The sequence below is a fragment of the Artemia franciscana genome, chromosome 14, assembly GCF_032884065.1.
Source record: "Artemia franciscana chromosome 14, ASM3288406v1, whole genome shotgun sequence".
NCBI classification, from domain to species: Eukaryota; Metazoa; Arthropoda; class Branchiopoda; order Anostraca; family Artemiidae; genus Artemia; species Artemia franciscana.
In genome coordinates, this window is record NC_088876.1 from 29,712,270 (window position 1) to 29,728,898 (window position 16,629).

General features: G+C 37.1%; 1 protein-coding gene across 1 annotated transcript in view; it reads right to left on the reverse strand.

The window, feature by feature from the left end:
* Window positions 1–4,973: 4,973 nt before the first annotated feature.
* Window positions 4,974–16,629, reverse strand: part of LOC136035550 (1-phosphatidylinositol 4,5-bisphosphate phosphodiesterase delta-3-like) — a 33,651-nt gene continuing 21,995 nt past the window's right edge. The window contains exons 6-7 of the mRNA XM_065717409.1: window positions 11,945–12,094; window positions 4,974–5,752 (exon numbers count right to left, since the gene is read on the reverse strand). Of these exons, the coding sequence (XP_065573481.1) occupies window positions 5,670–5,752; window positions 11,945–12,094 (233 nt within the window). The 3' untranslated portion in view covers window positions 4,974–5,669. The remainder of the gene's footprint in view (window positions 5,753–11,944; window positions 12,095–16,629) is intronic.

Below are 16,629 nucleotides of genomic sequence, written 5' to 3' on the forward strand. Positions count from 1 at the left end.
TTGAGGAATAAGTTTTTCCCCAAAAACGTGAAAACTCTCTTTTATTAGTTTCAGTAGCAAACGGTTGAAGTATTAAAGGTTCTCCTTAATGTTTCATATAAATACCAGCAGTATATCTTTTTCTAATTGTCATGAGTATTTTTAAAAAGAGTACGAGCACGGTTAGTGGAGGCTTGACTCAGGGGTGGATCCAGCCTTTCGTTCTAGGGGGGGGGGCGATTCTTACCCAAAAGAGTAGGGGTAGTGTACTTTTTGTCGGCCACGAGGCTGACTTTATTTTTCAAATTTTAAGCTTCCCTGGCGGTATCTTGTTTAACGAAAATGGGGTTTTCATATATTACAGTAATGATTATAAAAATTGTACTTGACCAACTGATAACTGTTTACAAGCAAAATTCAAGCTTCCTGGCTCCACTGTTCGCAAACCTGTCGATTACTCTGTCAATGCTAATATTGATGTTGCGGTCCACATTAAGGAGGGCCAAACCACTGAGTCTAGTTTGCCCCATCTGTACTCCGAGCCAGGTTTTCAGTTTGCGTAAAGTTGAAAAGCTACGCTCGGCAAATGCCACGCTCACTGGAAGAGATATAAAAATATCAAGAAGTGATCTGACTTAAGGATATAGGTGTCTGTCACATTCCTTGGCAGTTTCCACCACTGAACTAGGAAAAATACCTCCTTCTCTCTTAACCCGAAGCCATCTACTTCTCCACACATACACCTCTGCCAAAATAAGGGTTGCCCTGGTAGACGGCACGGTTAAGCCAAGAAGTTGACCGTACATACTAGAGATATCTTTGACAGAAGATTGCAGCAAATCATCAGTACAATTCACAATATTTGATGGCAGCAGTACGGTTAACCAGAAAGAGTTCAGCGTGTCTCTTGAGAATCGGCTCTTTAAGTCACTATTGACTGAGTCGAGCATAGGTATAAAAACAACACGTCGATAATATTCTTCAGGCGTAGTATGAGGAGGGTTATTTCGATGAACCTGTCTTTGTGTAATCCTTGGAACTTCAACAGCCAATTGGATTTTATCTGACAATTCTTTTACTTGCTCGAATACTAATGCGAACTCTTCGTCACACATTTCCCGTCGCTTTGCTAGAACATCCAAAAGATCGGAAACATGGCCATCTGCAGCGCCCAAGTCCAAAGTCTTTTTATGGAATAGCCGACTAAGAGGCAAGGTCAGAGCGCAAATACTGTGTAGACACTGAAGGGAAACCACGAATTCCGCACTATGTAACGCTGTGACAAGTGTCTTTGCCTTCGGAGCGGTCACTGATTCACTCCAGTGACTGATGTTTTCCAAAGACTGGATGATTTTCGGAAGTTCAGACACAAACTGCATAAGTGAGTCGTGTCAGTCGATCCACCTCGTTTCGGCGATTCCCGTGAGCTGAGCTTTTAGAACCTTATTCAAGACTTCTTCGCAGATGCATTATGATATGCAACAACTTCTTTTATAATGACTATGGCATTTCTGATGCTCTTCTTAACAAAGAAAGGTTTAGGACGTGGTAAAATCAGGGACAACGTGACGTATTTTCAGCTTTTTTCTGAATTCCAACCACAGCACCACAGTTATTTGATACCATCATTGCACACCCATCCGTACCGATTCCAACACAGTCAAGTAAATTCAAACCCATTTCTTCTAAAAGGTTTAGAACTAGCTGGCCAATCACTTTTCCGTTGACGGTCGGCTCTTTGTCTGCAGTGGAAGGTTCAAAGGTGGCATGATGAACGTCAACAAAACCTATGAAGTTCTCGCGTCTATGGTTATCGAAGGCATAGCAGAGAGCTAAACTAAGTTGAAATGAATGTGACACAACTTTTGTCTGATCGAAAATCATGCTGTAATACCTTGCTGACTTTACTCTTTCTAGAATGACACCTATAACTTCTTTCGCATAACTGGTTTTGAGTTGTTTTGCTGATGAAGGTAGCATTTTTTCGTGATGTTTTCAGTTATTCCTTTAATTTACTGTCGCCGCTTTCAGCACGATAACGTAGTAGTTCTCGGAAGTTTCCTTCATTGGAAAGCGGCACGTCATCCAAGTTTAAGCTGCCATCATCCCAACGGCCCCTCAGTGGAATATTCTGCCTTCCTAGAGACATGATTGATTCCAGAATCGGCTTAGGCCTCTCTTGGTTTTCTGTTACTTGCTTCATTCTCTGTTCGTTGACGCGATTATTTACAGATTCGTGCGGAGAATGGTAGGCCCTTAGAAACGACTTTCCAGCCTCTAATGCGTCATGACGGTACCGGGAAGCATCATATACTGTCAGGTCTCCATATTTTCCCAGTAACTTAGCAAATTTTGTGACAGGCTTTGTGACCAGCTTTTAAGGGGAACCTGTCTTTTTAAACCCCCGCTAGCCCCAGTTACAAAAAGAGGGCAGTATTTGCAAAAAAGTCCTTTCTGGGCAGCAGAATATACAAGCCAGTGGAAACTCTGCAAATGAGAATCGTTCAAGTACCTTTTTTCGTCTTTCCCCCGCTTTAAATGAACAGGAATACGGCATTTTTCATCCAATCGGGAGTTTCCATGGCCTCTCCTGAAGCTCGCACTTTGTTCGATTGTCAATGGCATGTATTGTACCGATGTGGATCCCAATATCGTTTTCCGGAAACAGGGTAGGGGGCGGGGTTGTTGATGGATGATCACTCTGAACGCGAACGGGGTTAACAGAAGATTGCTAAGTGTTAGGAATTTGCCCGTGTTCCCCACTTCCAATAGAACTAATTGAAGAGCTACTTGCAGTTACAGTTACACTATCCATTGAGCGAGACTTTGAAATGACAAAGCTGTCAAGCGTCTTTTGTCCGCGTTTTCCCGACATCAATATCGCTTAAACGACGAAAATCCTCGTGACGCATGCACATTCAAATTTCATCAAACAGTTCGTGGTAACGAACTGTAGGAAGGAGCGACCCGGCTCAATAGTAACCAAAACTCTAAAAAATGGAATTTTGATACCAATACCTACATCAAAAGAATCGCATTTTAATGCTGATTTTAAATATATAAGTTTCATCAAGTTTAGTCTTACCCATCAAAAGTTACGAGCCTGAGAAAATTTGCGTTATTTTAGAAAATAGGGGGAAACGCCCCCTAGAAGTCATAGAATCTTAACAAAAATCACACCATCAGATTCAGCGTATCAGAGAACCCTACTGTAGAAGTTTCAAGCTCCTATCTACAAAAATGTGGAATTTTGTATTTTTTGCCAGAAGGCAGATCACGGATGCGTGTTTATTTGTTTTTTTTTTTCTTTTTCCCAGGGGTGATCGTATCGACCCAGTTGTCCTAGAATGTTGCAAGAGGGCTCATTGTAACGGAAATGAAAAGTTCTAGTGCCCTTTTTAAGTGACCAAAAAATTGGAGGGCACCTAGGCCCCCCCCACGCTAATTATTTTACCAAAGTCAACGGATCAAAATTCTGAGATAGCCATTTTATTCAGCGTAGTCGAAAAACCTTATAACTATGTCTTTGGGGACGACTTACTCCCCCACAGTCCCCATGGGAGGGGCAACAAGTTACAAACTTTGACCAATGCTTACATATAGTAATGGTTATTGGGAAGTATACAGGCGTTTTCAGGAGGATTTTTTTGGTTGGGGGAGGGGTTGAGAAGAGGGGGATATGCTGGGGGAACTTTCCATCGATAATTTGTCATGGGGGAAGAAAATCTCCATGAAGGGAGCGCAGGATTTACTAGCATTATTTAAAAACACAATGAAAAAATAAATATGAAAAAATCTTTTAGCTGGAAGTAAGGAACAGCATTAAAACTTAAAACAAACAGAAATTATTACCCATTTGAGGGGCTCACCTCCTCCTAATACCTCGCTCTTTACGTTAAAGTATTTTTAGTAATTTCAACTATTTATTCTACGGCTTTTGTGATTCTGGGGTCATTCTTAATGAATTGGGACAAAATTTAAGCTTTAGTGTAAAGAGCGAGGATCTGACAAGGGGGCGAACCCCCTCATATATGTAATAAAAATATGAGAATACAAAAGTTCTTTACGTAAGCTAATTTATAAGTTACGTAAATCTTTTACTAATAAAAATATTCGTAAAAAATTAAAAGTTCTAGATGCCTTTTTAATTAACCAAAAAATCGGAGGGCAACTAGGCTTCCTCCCCCGCTCTTTTTTTCTCAAAATCATTCGATCAAAATTATGAGAAAGCCATTTAGCAAAAAAAAAATGCAAATTTCGTTTTAATTATTCCTCTGCGGAGAGGCAAAATCAAAACATGCATTGATTCAAAAACGTTCAGAAATTAAATAAAAAAAAACAAGTTTTTTTAACTGAAAGTAAGGAGCGACATTAAAACTTAAAACGAACAGAAATTACTTCGTATATGAAATAGGCTGCTTCCTCATCAACGCCCCGCTCTTTACGCTAAAGTGTTTTACTGTTTTAAAAAGAAGAATTGAGAGACAGAGTCAAACTTTAGCGTAAAGAGCGGGGCGTTGATGAGGAAGCAGCCTCTTTCATATACGAAGTAATTTCTGTTCGTTTTAAGTTTTAATGTCGCTCCTTACTTTCAGTTAAAAAAACTTGTTTTTTTTATTTAATTATACACTGGAACGAAACGTTTGTTTTGACACTTCAGGTCCGGTTGCGTTGCGCAACCCCACCCACTTCCAATGTTTACATTGAACAGGGAGGCGAGAACTAGCTAAAATTTACCGGGTGAACTGTTGCTATGCTATGAGGTGACAAAAAATACTCGTGGCTAGCTTGATAGTGGAAAAGCTGTGGAATGAGCGTGAACTTCCGTAAGTGCAGTAAAAAAATTTCAGCCCGTCTAGGGGGGAGAGGGGGATCGCCCCTTGGATCCACCCCTGGCTTGACTTTAATGAAAACCTTGCAAAAGCGACTTCTAGTGCGCATGTCCCGAAAACCTCCTGTAGGGGCTTTTTGAAGCAAAACCTAGCATCTTAAAATCATACGAAGAGTTAGTTTATTAATATTTAAAGCTGATATAAAACATGTAAAGCCAAATGAAACAGCAGTACCCTCACAATATCGAAACACAATAAGGAGCTTATTTTAATTGCACACGGACATGTCCTTTTTAAAAAATAAGTTACGTTCGGCACCTGGTAACCTCTCGGACTATCTTGATGTTGGATTTTTTCCTATCAAAAAATCCAATAATCTCTCGGATCACTCCTTCTCATTTTTCATGACAGTGACAACACTGGTTATGGGGAATAGCCATTTAAGCTGGGTTGTCAGATTGTTCTAGCAGGCCCTTAGCGGCGAAAAAGACTTGATAAAATATAACTAAATTTAAAATTATTAACGGTTTATTTTAAGCATTGCATTAAATTAGGCATGTTTTCTTCTTCTAAGAAAATCAAATATTTTGATTTTTCAGAATTTGTCATTAGTAAATATATCTCTTTTTGTATCTCCTCTAAATATAGACAAGCTGAAAAAAAAAATTAGCATTTGTTGAATATAAGTAGGAGTTGAAGTTTTTGTTAGCAGTCAGTATAAAATTCACGACAATGTCACTAGACTGTCACTAATCAAGTGACCTTGACAAATCAACAGCAATTGAAAAAAATCAGGGCGAATACAAAATTATGGATTTATCACAGAAATATTTTAGTCAAATTATAGTCAAAAATATTTTAGTCAAATTTGATGTGAACAAATATAGACGCTGCCAAGATCTCTCGTCCACTCTTATCAAATAACGGTATGTGTCTGTACCCTGAAATAAAAGACAAGTATAAATAATGTATACATATTCATGCAAAACACATCAAAGCAATGAAAATTGACAACTAGTATTGTTCAGGAGTTCAAACAGTGTCACCACTGGTTCAAGGTAAAAACTATTAGGAGAATTGTCCAAAAAATCAATGCTTTGTTTTTTTGCCATTGGTTAAAACATAAAGTTTTCATATTTTACTTTGTTTTAACTACCCTGCTGTCTTTAAAATTTTCAATTCCTAGATTGTTTCTTCTTCTCTATACGATAGAAATGTGTAAGGTTTAGATGTTTTTCTTATTTTTAACACAGAGCTACTGTGCGGATTCAGCATAACTTTTGTAACTGACGTTTGCATTTTAAATTGGGTGATCCACTCTCTTGCTCTCTTGCACCTATTGTAACTGAGGTTTACACTTTGAAGTGGGTTACCCACTCTCTTGCACCTTTTGTAACTGACGTTTGCACTTTAAAAGGGGTTACTCACTCTCTTACACCTTTTGCGACTGAAGTTTGCATTTTAAAAGGGGTTACCCACCCTCTTGCACCTAGTAGGAATCTCACGCTACGACTTGCCCTACCACAAAGTGCACTGGATGGTAAAGTTTGAATAAAATGAATTTTAAAATGGACCAGCCGCTATTGTCTAACTCAGAAAGTTAAGTATTATCTACCGCATAATCTTAATATTGTTGTTCTATTTTTAAATTTTTAGACAATCTTATTGACACAACCATTTTGATTTGATGTAATTTTATCATATTTGAGTCTTACTTATCTGACTCGTAATAAGTCCTTTCTAGAACTGAGCTGTAAGCGATGCGATTAGTTGTTGCATTTAAAGCTTTTAATGTAAGCGCTAAACTTTATCGCTCTCGTTCCTATTTAATTTTTTTACAAAAAGTGTAGTGATTCCTCAAAGTTTTAAAAATGTAAACCGGCCACAATTTAGGGTTATATTGAAGTAATCTAATTCCACTGGGTAAACTGTACTATCAGCGGGACTAATAATTTTAATTTCTGTTACGTTTCAGCTGGAGTACTGAATTTTAAATCTATTCTGTTTCCGATTTCCTCTGGACATGGACCCTGTATATAATATGTTGTGAAATTTGCAAAGGTACAAAATGCAAATGTTGAACGAGAAACTGATCATGCAAACTCTAAGAGGAAGCAAGTTCGAAATCTTAGTACAGCATAGAGTTGAGACACATCATTTATTCATAGAAATATTTGTTTGAGGATAAATTAAGATATTTATTTCAAAATTAAGCCTAGAGGGGTTAAATTCGTATTTCAGAATGAAATAAAAAAGGGAAAAAACGTCAAAAATATTTAAAGACAACAATAGTTAAAGACAATAAGACAAATTTAAAAAATACTTAAAGATTTTAATAAGAATATTAAAGACAACAATACTGGTCAGCCAGTTTAAAAAACTGGCTGTTGATATTTTAAAATCTGGCAGCAACTTCGAAATTTCAGCACAGCAAAGAGTTGAAGCACAACATTTATTCATAGAAAGATTTGTGGAGGATAAATTAAGATATTTGATTCAAAATAAGCCCAAAAGGATTAAATTTGTATTTCAGAATAAAATAAAAAAGGGAAAAACACATCAAAATATTTAAAGACAACAATACTTAAAGACAACAAGACAAATTTAAGAAATATTTAAAGACTTTAATACAAATATTAAAGACAACACTACTGGTCAGCCAGTTTAAAAACTAGCTCACGACATAATTATCCAGACAGATTGGATATAATAGTCAATATATTTCTCTACAGTTGAAAGAAAAATAACAGTTACATAAAAAAGGGGAAAAAACGTCAAAAATATTTAAAGACAATAATGCACTTAAAAACAGGCTGATGGTGTTATTCTACAGACAGAGTGGATAAAACAGTCAACTTGTTTCTCTGAGGTTGAAAGAAAAATCACAGTTACATAACAAAGGGGGAAAAACATCAAAAATATTTAACGACAGGAATCAAACAGTTCGTGGTAACGAACTGAGTAAGGAGCGACCCGGCTCAATAGTAAACGAAACTCTAAATAACGGAATTTTGATGCTAAAATATACATCAGAAGAACCGGATTTTCATGCTGATTTTAAACATATAAGTTTCATCAAATTTGGTCTTTGTCATCAAAAGTTACGAGCCTGAGAAAATTTGTCTTATTTTAGAAAATAGGGGAAAACACTCCCACCCCCTCACAGAATCTTAACGAAAATCACACCATCGCATTCAGCGTATCAGAGAACCCTATAGCAAAATTTTCAAGCTCCTATCTACAAAAATGTGGAATTTCGTATTTTTTGCCAGAAGACAAATCACGGGTGCGTGTTTATTTGTTTGTTTTTTTGTTTTTTTTTCCCAGGGGTCATCGTATCGACCAAGTGGTCCTAGAATGTTGCAAGAGGGCTCATTCTAACGGAAATGAAAAGTTCTAGTGCCCTTTTTAAGTGACCAAAAAATTTGGAGGGCACCTAGGCCCCCTCCCACGCTCATGTTTTCTCCAAAGTCAACAGATCAAAATTTTGAGATAGCCATTTTGTTCCGCATAGTCAAAAACCATAATAACTATGTCTTTGGGAATGACTTACTCCCCCACAGTCCCTGGGGGAGGGGCTGCAAGTTACAAACTTCGACCAGTGTTTACATATAATAATGGTTATTGGGAAGTGTACAGTCGTTTTCAGGGGATTTTTTTTTTGGTTTTGGGGGTGGGGTTGAGGGGATGGGGCTATGTGGGAGGATCTTTACTTGGAGAAATATGTCATGGGGGAACAGAAATTCAATGAAAAGGGCGCAGGATTTTCTAAAATTACTATAAAAAAAGATCACCATCTAGTAGTGTCTAAGGTTAATTTAAAGCTGAAATTTCGGAAGAGTAACTCCCTCCCGGAAAGTTATGATGTTGGTAGACTTCAGGATGAAAATTTGAGAAAAAAATTCCAGGAATAGTTGAGTACTAAACTTGAGGGTTTAAAATTTGACAATGTGGAAGATGGATGGAATAATTTCAGAAAAACAATTTGTGAAGTTGCTGATGGTGTCCTAGGGAAGAGTGCTAAGACAGCAACTAGGAATATTAGTGAAAAAGCTTTAGGTTTAATAGAGAGTAGAAGGGGTTTGTATAAGAATTATCTGAGCGATACGTCGTATGAAAACAAAAGGAATGTAAAGAAAGTGGAGAAAGCATTAAAATATGAACTAAGGAGATGTGAAATGGAGGCGATGGATAAAATTGCTGAGGATCTGGAAGATGCGGCTAGACGGCATAATAGTAAAATATTATACTGGCATGTTAATAAATTGAAAGGGAGTAGCCGATCCGGACTAGTCCCAGTTAAAGATAGAAATGAGGCCACAATTAGTGATAAGAAAAAAGTTAAAGAAAGATGGGTGGAACATTTTGAGAATGTGCTAAACCGAGATACAGTTGCAGGAAAAGATATAGATGAAAATGAAAAAGTTTGTGATACCTTGGATGTGAAGGAAGATTTGTTTAGTGAGGAAGAATTAGCGAAAGTACTAGAAGGATTAAAAAATAATAAGGCCCCAGGTGCTGATAGTATGATTAATGAGTTCCTTAAATATGGTGGCTCTGAGGTTAGGAATAAGCTACTGAAGATTATGAACATGATTTTTGAAAAAGGGGAAGTACCCAATGATTTTAGGAAAACCTTAATTAAACCACTGTATAAGAAAGGTGACAAGAGTGAATGTCGTAATTATCGAGGCATTAGTCTGGTCTCTGTAGGTAGCAAATTACTGAGTAATATGATACTTTTTAGACTGAGACATGCTGTAGACAAAGTTTTAAGGGAAGAACAATGCGGTTTTAGAAAAGGTAGAGGATGTGTGAAAAGGTAGAGGATGTGTGAAAAGGTAGAGGATGTGTAGAGGATGTTTTCACTCTTAGGTTAATAATTGAGAAGTCCCTTCGTTGTCAAACACCTTTGGTCCTTAGTTTTATCGATTATGAGCAAGCTTTCGATTCTGTTGATAGAACAGCGTTAACAAAGGTCTTATCGTTATATGGTATACCAGAAAAATACATTAAAGTGATTTGCGCTATGTACGAGAATAATACTGCTGCGGTTAAGGTAGGAAATGAGGTTAGCAACTGGTTTTGTATTAAATCAGGAGTTAAGCAGGGTTGTGTTCTATCCCCCTTTATATGGATCATTTTGATGGACTTCGTCTTAAGGAGCACAGGAAAGGCAATTGGAGACCATGGAATCAAATGGGGAGGAAGAACGCTCCTGGACTTAGATTATGCTGATGATTTAAGCATATTAGATGAAAGTGTGAGCAAAATGAATGAATTTTTAGAGGTTTTACGAGTTCAGGGTGCTAAAATAGGCTTGAAAATTAATGTTAAGAAGACTAAGTCACTAAGGCTAGGAATAAGTGAAGATGAACAGGTGACCTTAGGTAACGAAAAGATTGATCAGGTTGGGAGCTTCAGTTACCTTGGTAGTATTATTAGTAAAGATGGTGGGAGCAGTGAAGATGTTAAAAGTAGAAAAGCTAAAGCTCAGGGTGTTTTTTCACAGTTAAAAAAAGTTTGGAAGAATAGAAAGATAAGCCTACAAACCAAGATTAGAATATTGGAAGCTACAGTGATGACAGTGGTCAAATATGGCTCTGAAGCATGGACACTCCGAAAAGCAGATGAAAATTTACTAGATGTTTTCCAGAGAAATTGCCTACGGATTGTTCTGGGTACCCGGCTGACTGACCGTATTTCAAACAGTGGGTTGTACGAAAAGTGTGGTTCAATCCCGCTTTCTGGGGCTATAATGAAAGAAAGGTTGAGATGGCTAGGCCACGTTCTACGGATGAAGGATGACAGGTTACCGAAGATTGTCCTTTTTGGCCAACCGTCTGGGGCTACACGGAAAGCAGGTCGTCCTTGTCTGGGTTGGGAGGATGTCATAAATAAGGATTTAAAGGAAATGGGAACTTCCTGGGAGGGTGTAAAGAGGGAGGCTTTAAATAGATTAGGTTGGAGGAGGAGCGTGCGTAGCTGTGTTGGCCTCAGGCGGCTTGGTGCTGCAGTGATTTATTAGTAGTAGTAGTAGTAGTAATGAAAAAATAAACATGGAAAAATTCTTTCAATTGAAAGTAAGGAGTACCATTGAAACTTAAAACGAACAGAGATTATTACGCATATGAGGGGTTCTAAAAATACTTTAGCATAAAGAGCGAGGTATTTAGGAGGAGATAAATACCTTGCTCTTTATGCTATAGTATTTTTAGTAGTTTCAACTATTTATTCTACTATTTATTCAACTATTTATTCAACTATTTTACATTAGTGTAAAGAGCGAGGTATTAGCGAGGGTACAAACCCCCTCATATACATAATAAAAATTTAAAAATTTAAAAGTTTGTTACGTAAGTTAATTCTAAGTTACGTATATTTTTTACAAATAAAAAAATTCGTTAAAAATTAAAATTTATAGTTGCCTTTTTGTGTAACCGAAATTGCATGGCAACTAGGCCTCCTTCCCCATCCCATATTTCTCAAAATCGTCTGATCAGAACTAAGAGAAAGCCATTTAGCCAAAAAAAGGAATTAAAATGTAAATTTCATTTTAATAATTTATGTGTGGAGAGCAAAAATCAAACATGCATTAATTCAAAAACGTTCAGAAATTACATAAAAAAAACTAGTTTTTCTAACTGAAAGTAAGAAGCGACATTAAAACTTAAAACGAACAGAAATTACTCCGTATATGAAATGGGTTGTCCCCTCCGCAATCCTTCGCTCTTTACGCTAAAGTTTGATTCTTTACCACAATTCTGCTTTTTAAAACAATTAAAAGCTTATACGAAATAATTAACAATAATTAAGGAAAATAATTGGTTCTTATGACAGCTATTAACGAAATAATGGTTTTTGTTTAAAGTTATGTGTAAAAAATTCTTCGAATATCGATAAAAGTTTGAGACGTTAGAGACTCTGCAACCAGGAGAATGTTGTCTTCTAATAATTTGGTTTGAAATTTCCATTGCTATTGAACAATTATTGCTTTAATTTGAGATGTAGAGAATTTTCAAAATTCAAAAGTATAAAAAAAATTACCATTAAAAAAGCGATGATTCATTTTAAATGCTGGCAAAATTACACGATTTTTTTCTTCATGACAATGATAAGAACTAACACCTTACCAGGAGAGACGGCTGTAGCCCAGATATAATAAGCCCCAATCAGGTCATTGAATCCTCTTTTGTCATGATCTTTCACTTCAAAGGCAATGACGTCTAGTTCAGACCTCTTTAAATGGAATGTAAAGTCTTCGTTCCAGGAAGGGTTAAATCCTAGGATAAAAAAGGCGTTATGCAAAATCAGTTTAAAATTTAGCTTATATATTTGTTCATTAGAAAATAGTTCTTAATTCATCAAAACAGAAGCGTAGCTAGGATGCGGCTTTGGAAGAATCCAAACGATTTAAATTGGGATTTGGATCTGGAAAAGGTTTAATTTTGTTATTAGAAAACCACATGGCGAACGTGGTGAACAAGCATCACAGTCATTTTAGAAACGCAGCATCCACGTAACGCTATCCTGGACCAAAAGTAGCCGTAAAATTCAAACTGTACCATAAGTCTCAAATTGGAACCAATAATAGTGTGGAATTTTGACATTTTTCCGTAAATAAACACACTCTTTTTTACTTTCCTCTTCATGTTCTTTATATTTTTCAGCAGAGTATCAGGTTTAACATATAATTAAAATACAGCTTTTCCATAGATAAACTGATTTCGACGACAGGTTTGGCAATTTGTCTATAATAAAATCAAGAATAAATAGGCATAGTCCTAATCCTTAAATAAAACAAAATTTTTTTTTATTACCATTCTTCAAAATATGTAACGTTTTTGCATTTATTTTTTCACAATTCACCTCAATTTACGAAGGCGATGAGAGGGGGCAAAATAAACCTTATTTCAAAATCTAGGGGGAGGGGCGCTTTTATTGTTTTCTCAGTTGCTTTCAATGACAATTCACAAAAAGAAATTTTTATGAATCAAGGGAGGGGGGAGGGGGAATAGAAGTCTAGGAGGTGTAATGACCTATTCCCTGCCATCACACAATTAACATGCCTGTGAAATGTTACCAACATACAAGATAACAGGTAACTTGGTGAGGTTGCAGGACTTACTTTCATCGTCTCAACTTTGGTAGAAATCATTTAATATTTGTGTCCCACGGTGAAGCAAGCTGTGACAGAATAAGTAATCTGACGAATACTAATATACAGTTTTTCTGGCACTAAATGGTCTTTTAATGACAGGCACTTACCTCTTTCCCAGCTTTCTCCGCGAGATAGCTCACTCTTTTACAGGTATGACATTCTTATTATACAAGTTGCCCTCACTATCGGTTGCTTGATCAAGAGCAAGGCATGGTCTTTGAAGGAGGCTTTACAATTAAGGTTTATTAATATAAACAATAAAACGGTGTCACATGGATGAAATGTCAAAAGGTTACTTTTAGGCTTAAGAGACATAGGCAAAGATTAAAAAAATAAAACAGTCAAAAAAGGAATTCATCTTCAACTATATAAAAGATTAAAAAAAAATCTTTTTGCACAGGAAAACTAAAATTATTCAAGACTGAATAAAAGTGTTAGGTACCTATAATGGAACCGGCGTTAACCCCCCCTGAAAATTCCTCCCTGCGGAGAACAAAAGCGGGAGGTACTTATAATAGAGCCTACGTGCAAGAATTCAACTAAGTAGCCAGGAGTATACTTTTCCCCTTCGAAATTCCCCCCCGAGGAAAATTCCTCCCCCACCCTGAAAATTCCGAAGTTTCTACAACCACGAAGGAGAGGTTGGAGATGAAGAAGGGGCAGCCATCCTCTGTACTAAGTTCTACTAATTTTTTTATTTAATGGTATTCTTTACTTTCATAATAGCATCGTACACCATAAATACTCCTAGAAATCAAGAAGAATCGAATATCAATTTCTACCTCCAGCGCCATCCCCCCTTTAGAATTAATTTTTTATTTACCTGAAGGATCAATGAGAGTTAGGATGTTTTGGCATTACAAGGCACTTTTTGAGGCATCCGCCCACTCCCTAACAACAGCGAAAAAAGAATGTGGGAGCGGTTTGGTTACCCTCTGATCATTTCGGAATCTCAAAAGGGCAAAAGAACTTTCAATTTCCAATTGATTGAGCCCCCTCCAATATTTATACGACCAACCTTCCAATAAAAACCTTATATCTTAGCAATAGGCAATTTGTATAACCTATAACCCTTGCCTCAAATCCTAGGAGGGGTGTTGTAAAACCTGGAAGCATGTTCTCTTCATCTTCGGACTATTTTGAACAAAATAACTTTTCAAAGTTTTGATCGGACGACTTTGGGAAAAACGAATTGTTTGGTGGCTTGTTACCCTCCGGTCACTTTTGACTCTTAAAAAGAGCACTAAAAATGTCAATTTGTAAGCAAATGAGCCCCCTCTGAAGTTATACGAACCCCTCTTCCATATGACGATTGTCTAGGAAAAAATAAATAAATAAAAATACATTGAAATCTTATGGCTCTTTACTATAGGCACCACTTTAGCATTGCCTGTGGCTTAAAACAGAGAACTTTTAGCTTAAAACAGGACTTTTAGTTTTCCTTCTAATCTGAAATTATCCTGGGGATTATGGAGGAAATTACCTGAGGGGAATTTCCGGGGGGGGGATTTTTCGGGGAGAATCTTCCATGTGAAGGAATTTTCCATGGGGGGATTTTCGTACATGGTAAATTTTTTAGCGGGATGTGATTTCCACGGGAGGGAATTTATAATAGGGGGGATTTCTGGAGTGGAAATATCCAGGGAAAATTTTACAGGGGGAGGATTGCCTTGACTTACATATAGCATACTGTAGGAAACAGTTAGTGGTAATAAAATGTAATTAAAAAGCGACTCTTACTAATAACAAGTGAAACGAACAAGAGCTAAGAGCTCATATGGCACTTGTGACAAGGTCGAAAGAGCCAAGAGCCAAGAGATCATATGGTATGAGCTCTAGCAAAATTTTAAGAATCAATAGATTGCTTTAAAAGGAAAATCAGAGGCTTAATGCCGGTCGGAATTTAGAATAAGAACTCTGCGTCACGAAGTCCTTCTAAATATCAAAATTCATTAATATCCGATCACCCACTCGTAAGTTAAAAATACCTTAATTTTTCTAATTTTTCCTCTCGCTTCAGCCCCCAAGATGGTCGAATCGGGGAAAACGACTTTATCAAGTCAATTTGTGCAGCTTCCTCACACGCCTAACAATTTTCATCGTCCTAGCACGTCCAGAAGCACCAAACTCGCCAAAGCACTGAACCCCACCACCTAACTCCACCAAAGAGAGCGGATCGACTCCAGTTACGTCAATCACGTATCTACGACATTTATAAGCGTTTTCCATGATTTCCAGTTTCTCCCTCAAGCTCCCCCCAATTTCAAAAGATCTGGTTAGGATTTGAAATAAGTGCTCTGAGACATGAGTTCCTTCTAAATATCAAATTTCATTAAGATCCGGTCACCCGTTCTTAAGTTAAAAATACCTCAATTTTTATGATTTTTCCAAATTAACAACCCCCAGCTCCCTCAAAGAAAATGGATCCATACCAATTATGTTAATCACGTATCTAGGACTTGTGCTTATTTTTCCCACCAAGTTTCATCCCGATCCCTCAACTCTAAGCGTTTCCCGAGATTTTAGGTCCCTCCTCAATTCCCCCAATGTCACCGGATCCAGTCAGGGTTTAAAATAAAAGCACTGAGACCCGATATTCTTTCAAACTTCAAATTTCAAAAAGATCCGATCACTCCTTCATAAGTTAAAAATACCTCATTTTTTCTAATTTTCAGAATTAACCTCCCCCAAATCCTCAAAAAGAGCAGATCCATTCCGATTATGTCAATCAAGCATCTAGGACTACTGCTTATTTTTCCCACCAAGTTTCATCCCGATCCCTCCATTCTAAGCGTTTTCCAAGATTATAGGTCCCCTCCCCCAACTCCCCCAATTTCAGTGGATCTGGTCGGGATTTGAAATAAGAGCTCTGAGACACGATATACTTCCAAACAAAAAATTTCACTAAGATCCAATCACCCGTTCGTAAGTTAAAAATACTTCATTTTTTTCTATTTTTCCGAATTAACCGAATCCCCCCCCCCCAGATGGTCAAATTGCGAAAACAACTATTTCTAATGTTAATCTGGTCCAGTCCCTGATACGCCTGCCAATTTTCATCGTCCTAGCTTACCTGGAAGTGCCTAAAGTAGCAAAACCGGGACAGACAGACTGACAGACTGACCGACAGACAGACAGAATTTGCGATTGCTAGATGTCACTTGGTTAATACCAAGTGCCGTAAAAAAAAAAAGAATAACAGACTGCTATATATGTGTCGTATTATTTTTCCCCAGAAAAATGGTCATTTGTTAGTTTTTGTGTTTGTTGTCTTTTTTCTTCTCAGGGGTCAAGGTATTAAACCAATGGTCCCAAAATAAAAGACGAGGGTTAATTCGAACAAAGACTAAATTTATATTGCCAGTGGTATCAAAGGAAATAGTACCCTTCCTTACGTGATGTTTCTGTTTTTTGTGGCAGAAAAAGCAAATCGATCCCAAAGAAAGCTAAAAGGCTATGGATTAAAATCCGGAGAATGCTAACCAATCCATAATTATCAAAAACTAGAGATTGATCTTCCCAGCTTCAGCTTCAACGTAATGTTGCACGGTATTCCCTCCGCTAGAAATTGTGTACATCTAAATCTGTATTTAATGCAAAAGCAAAGAAAACAAAAAAAAGAGAAAAGGTGACAACCTTGATTGCAAACGGTATTAA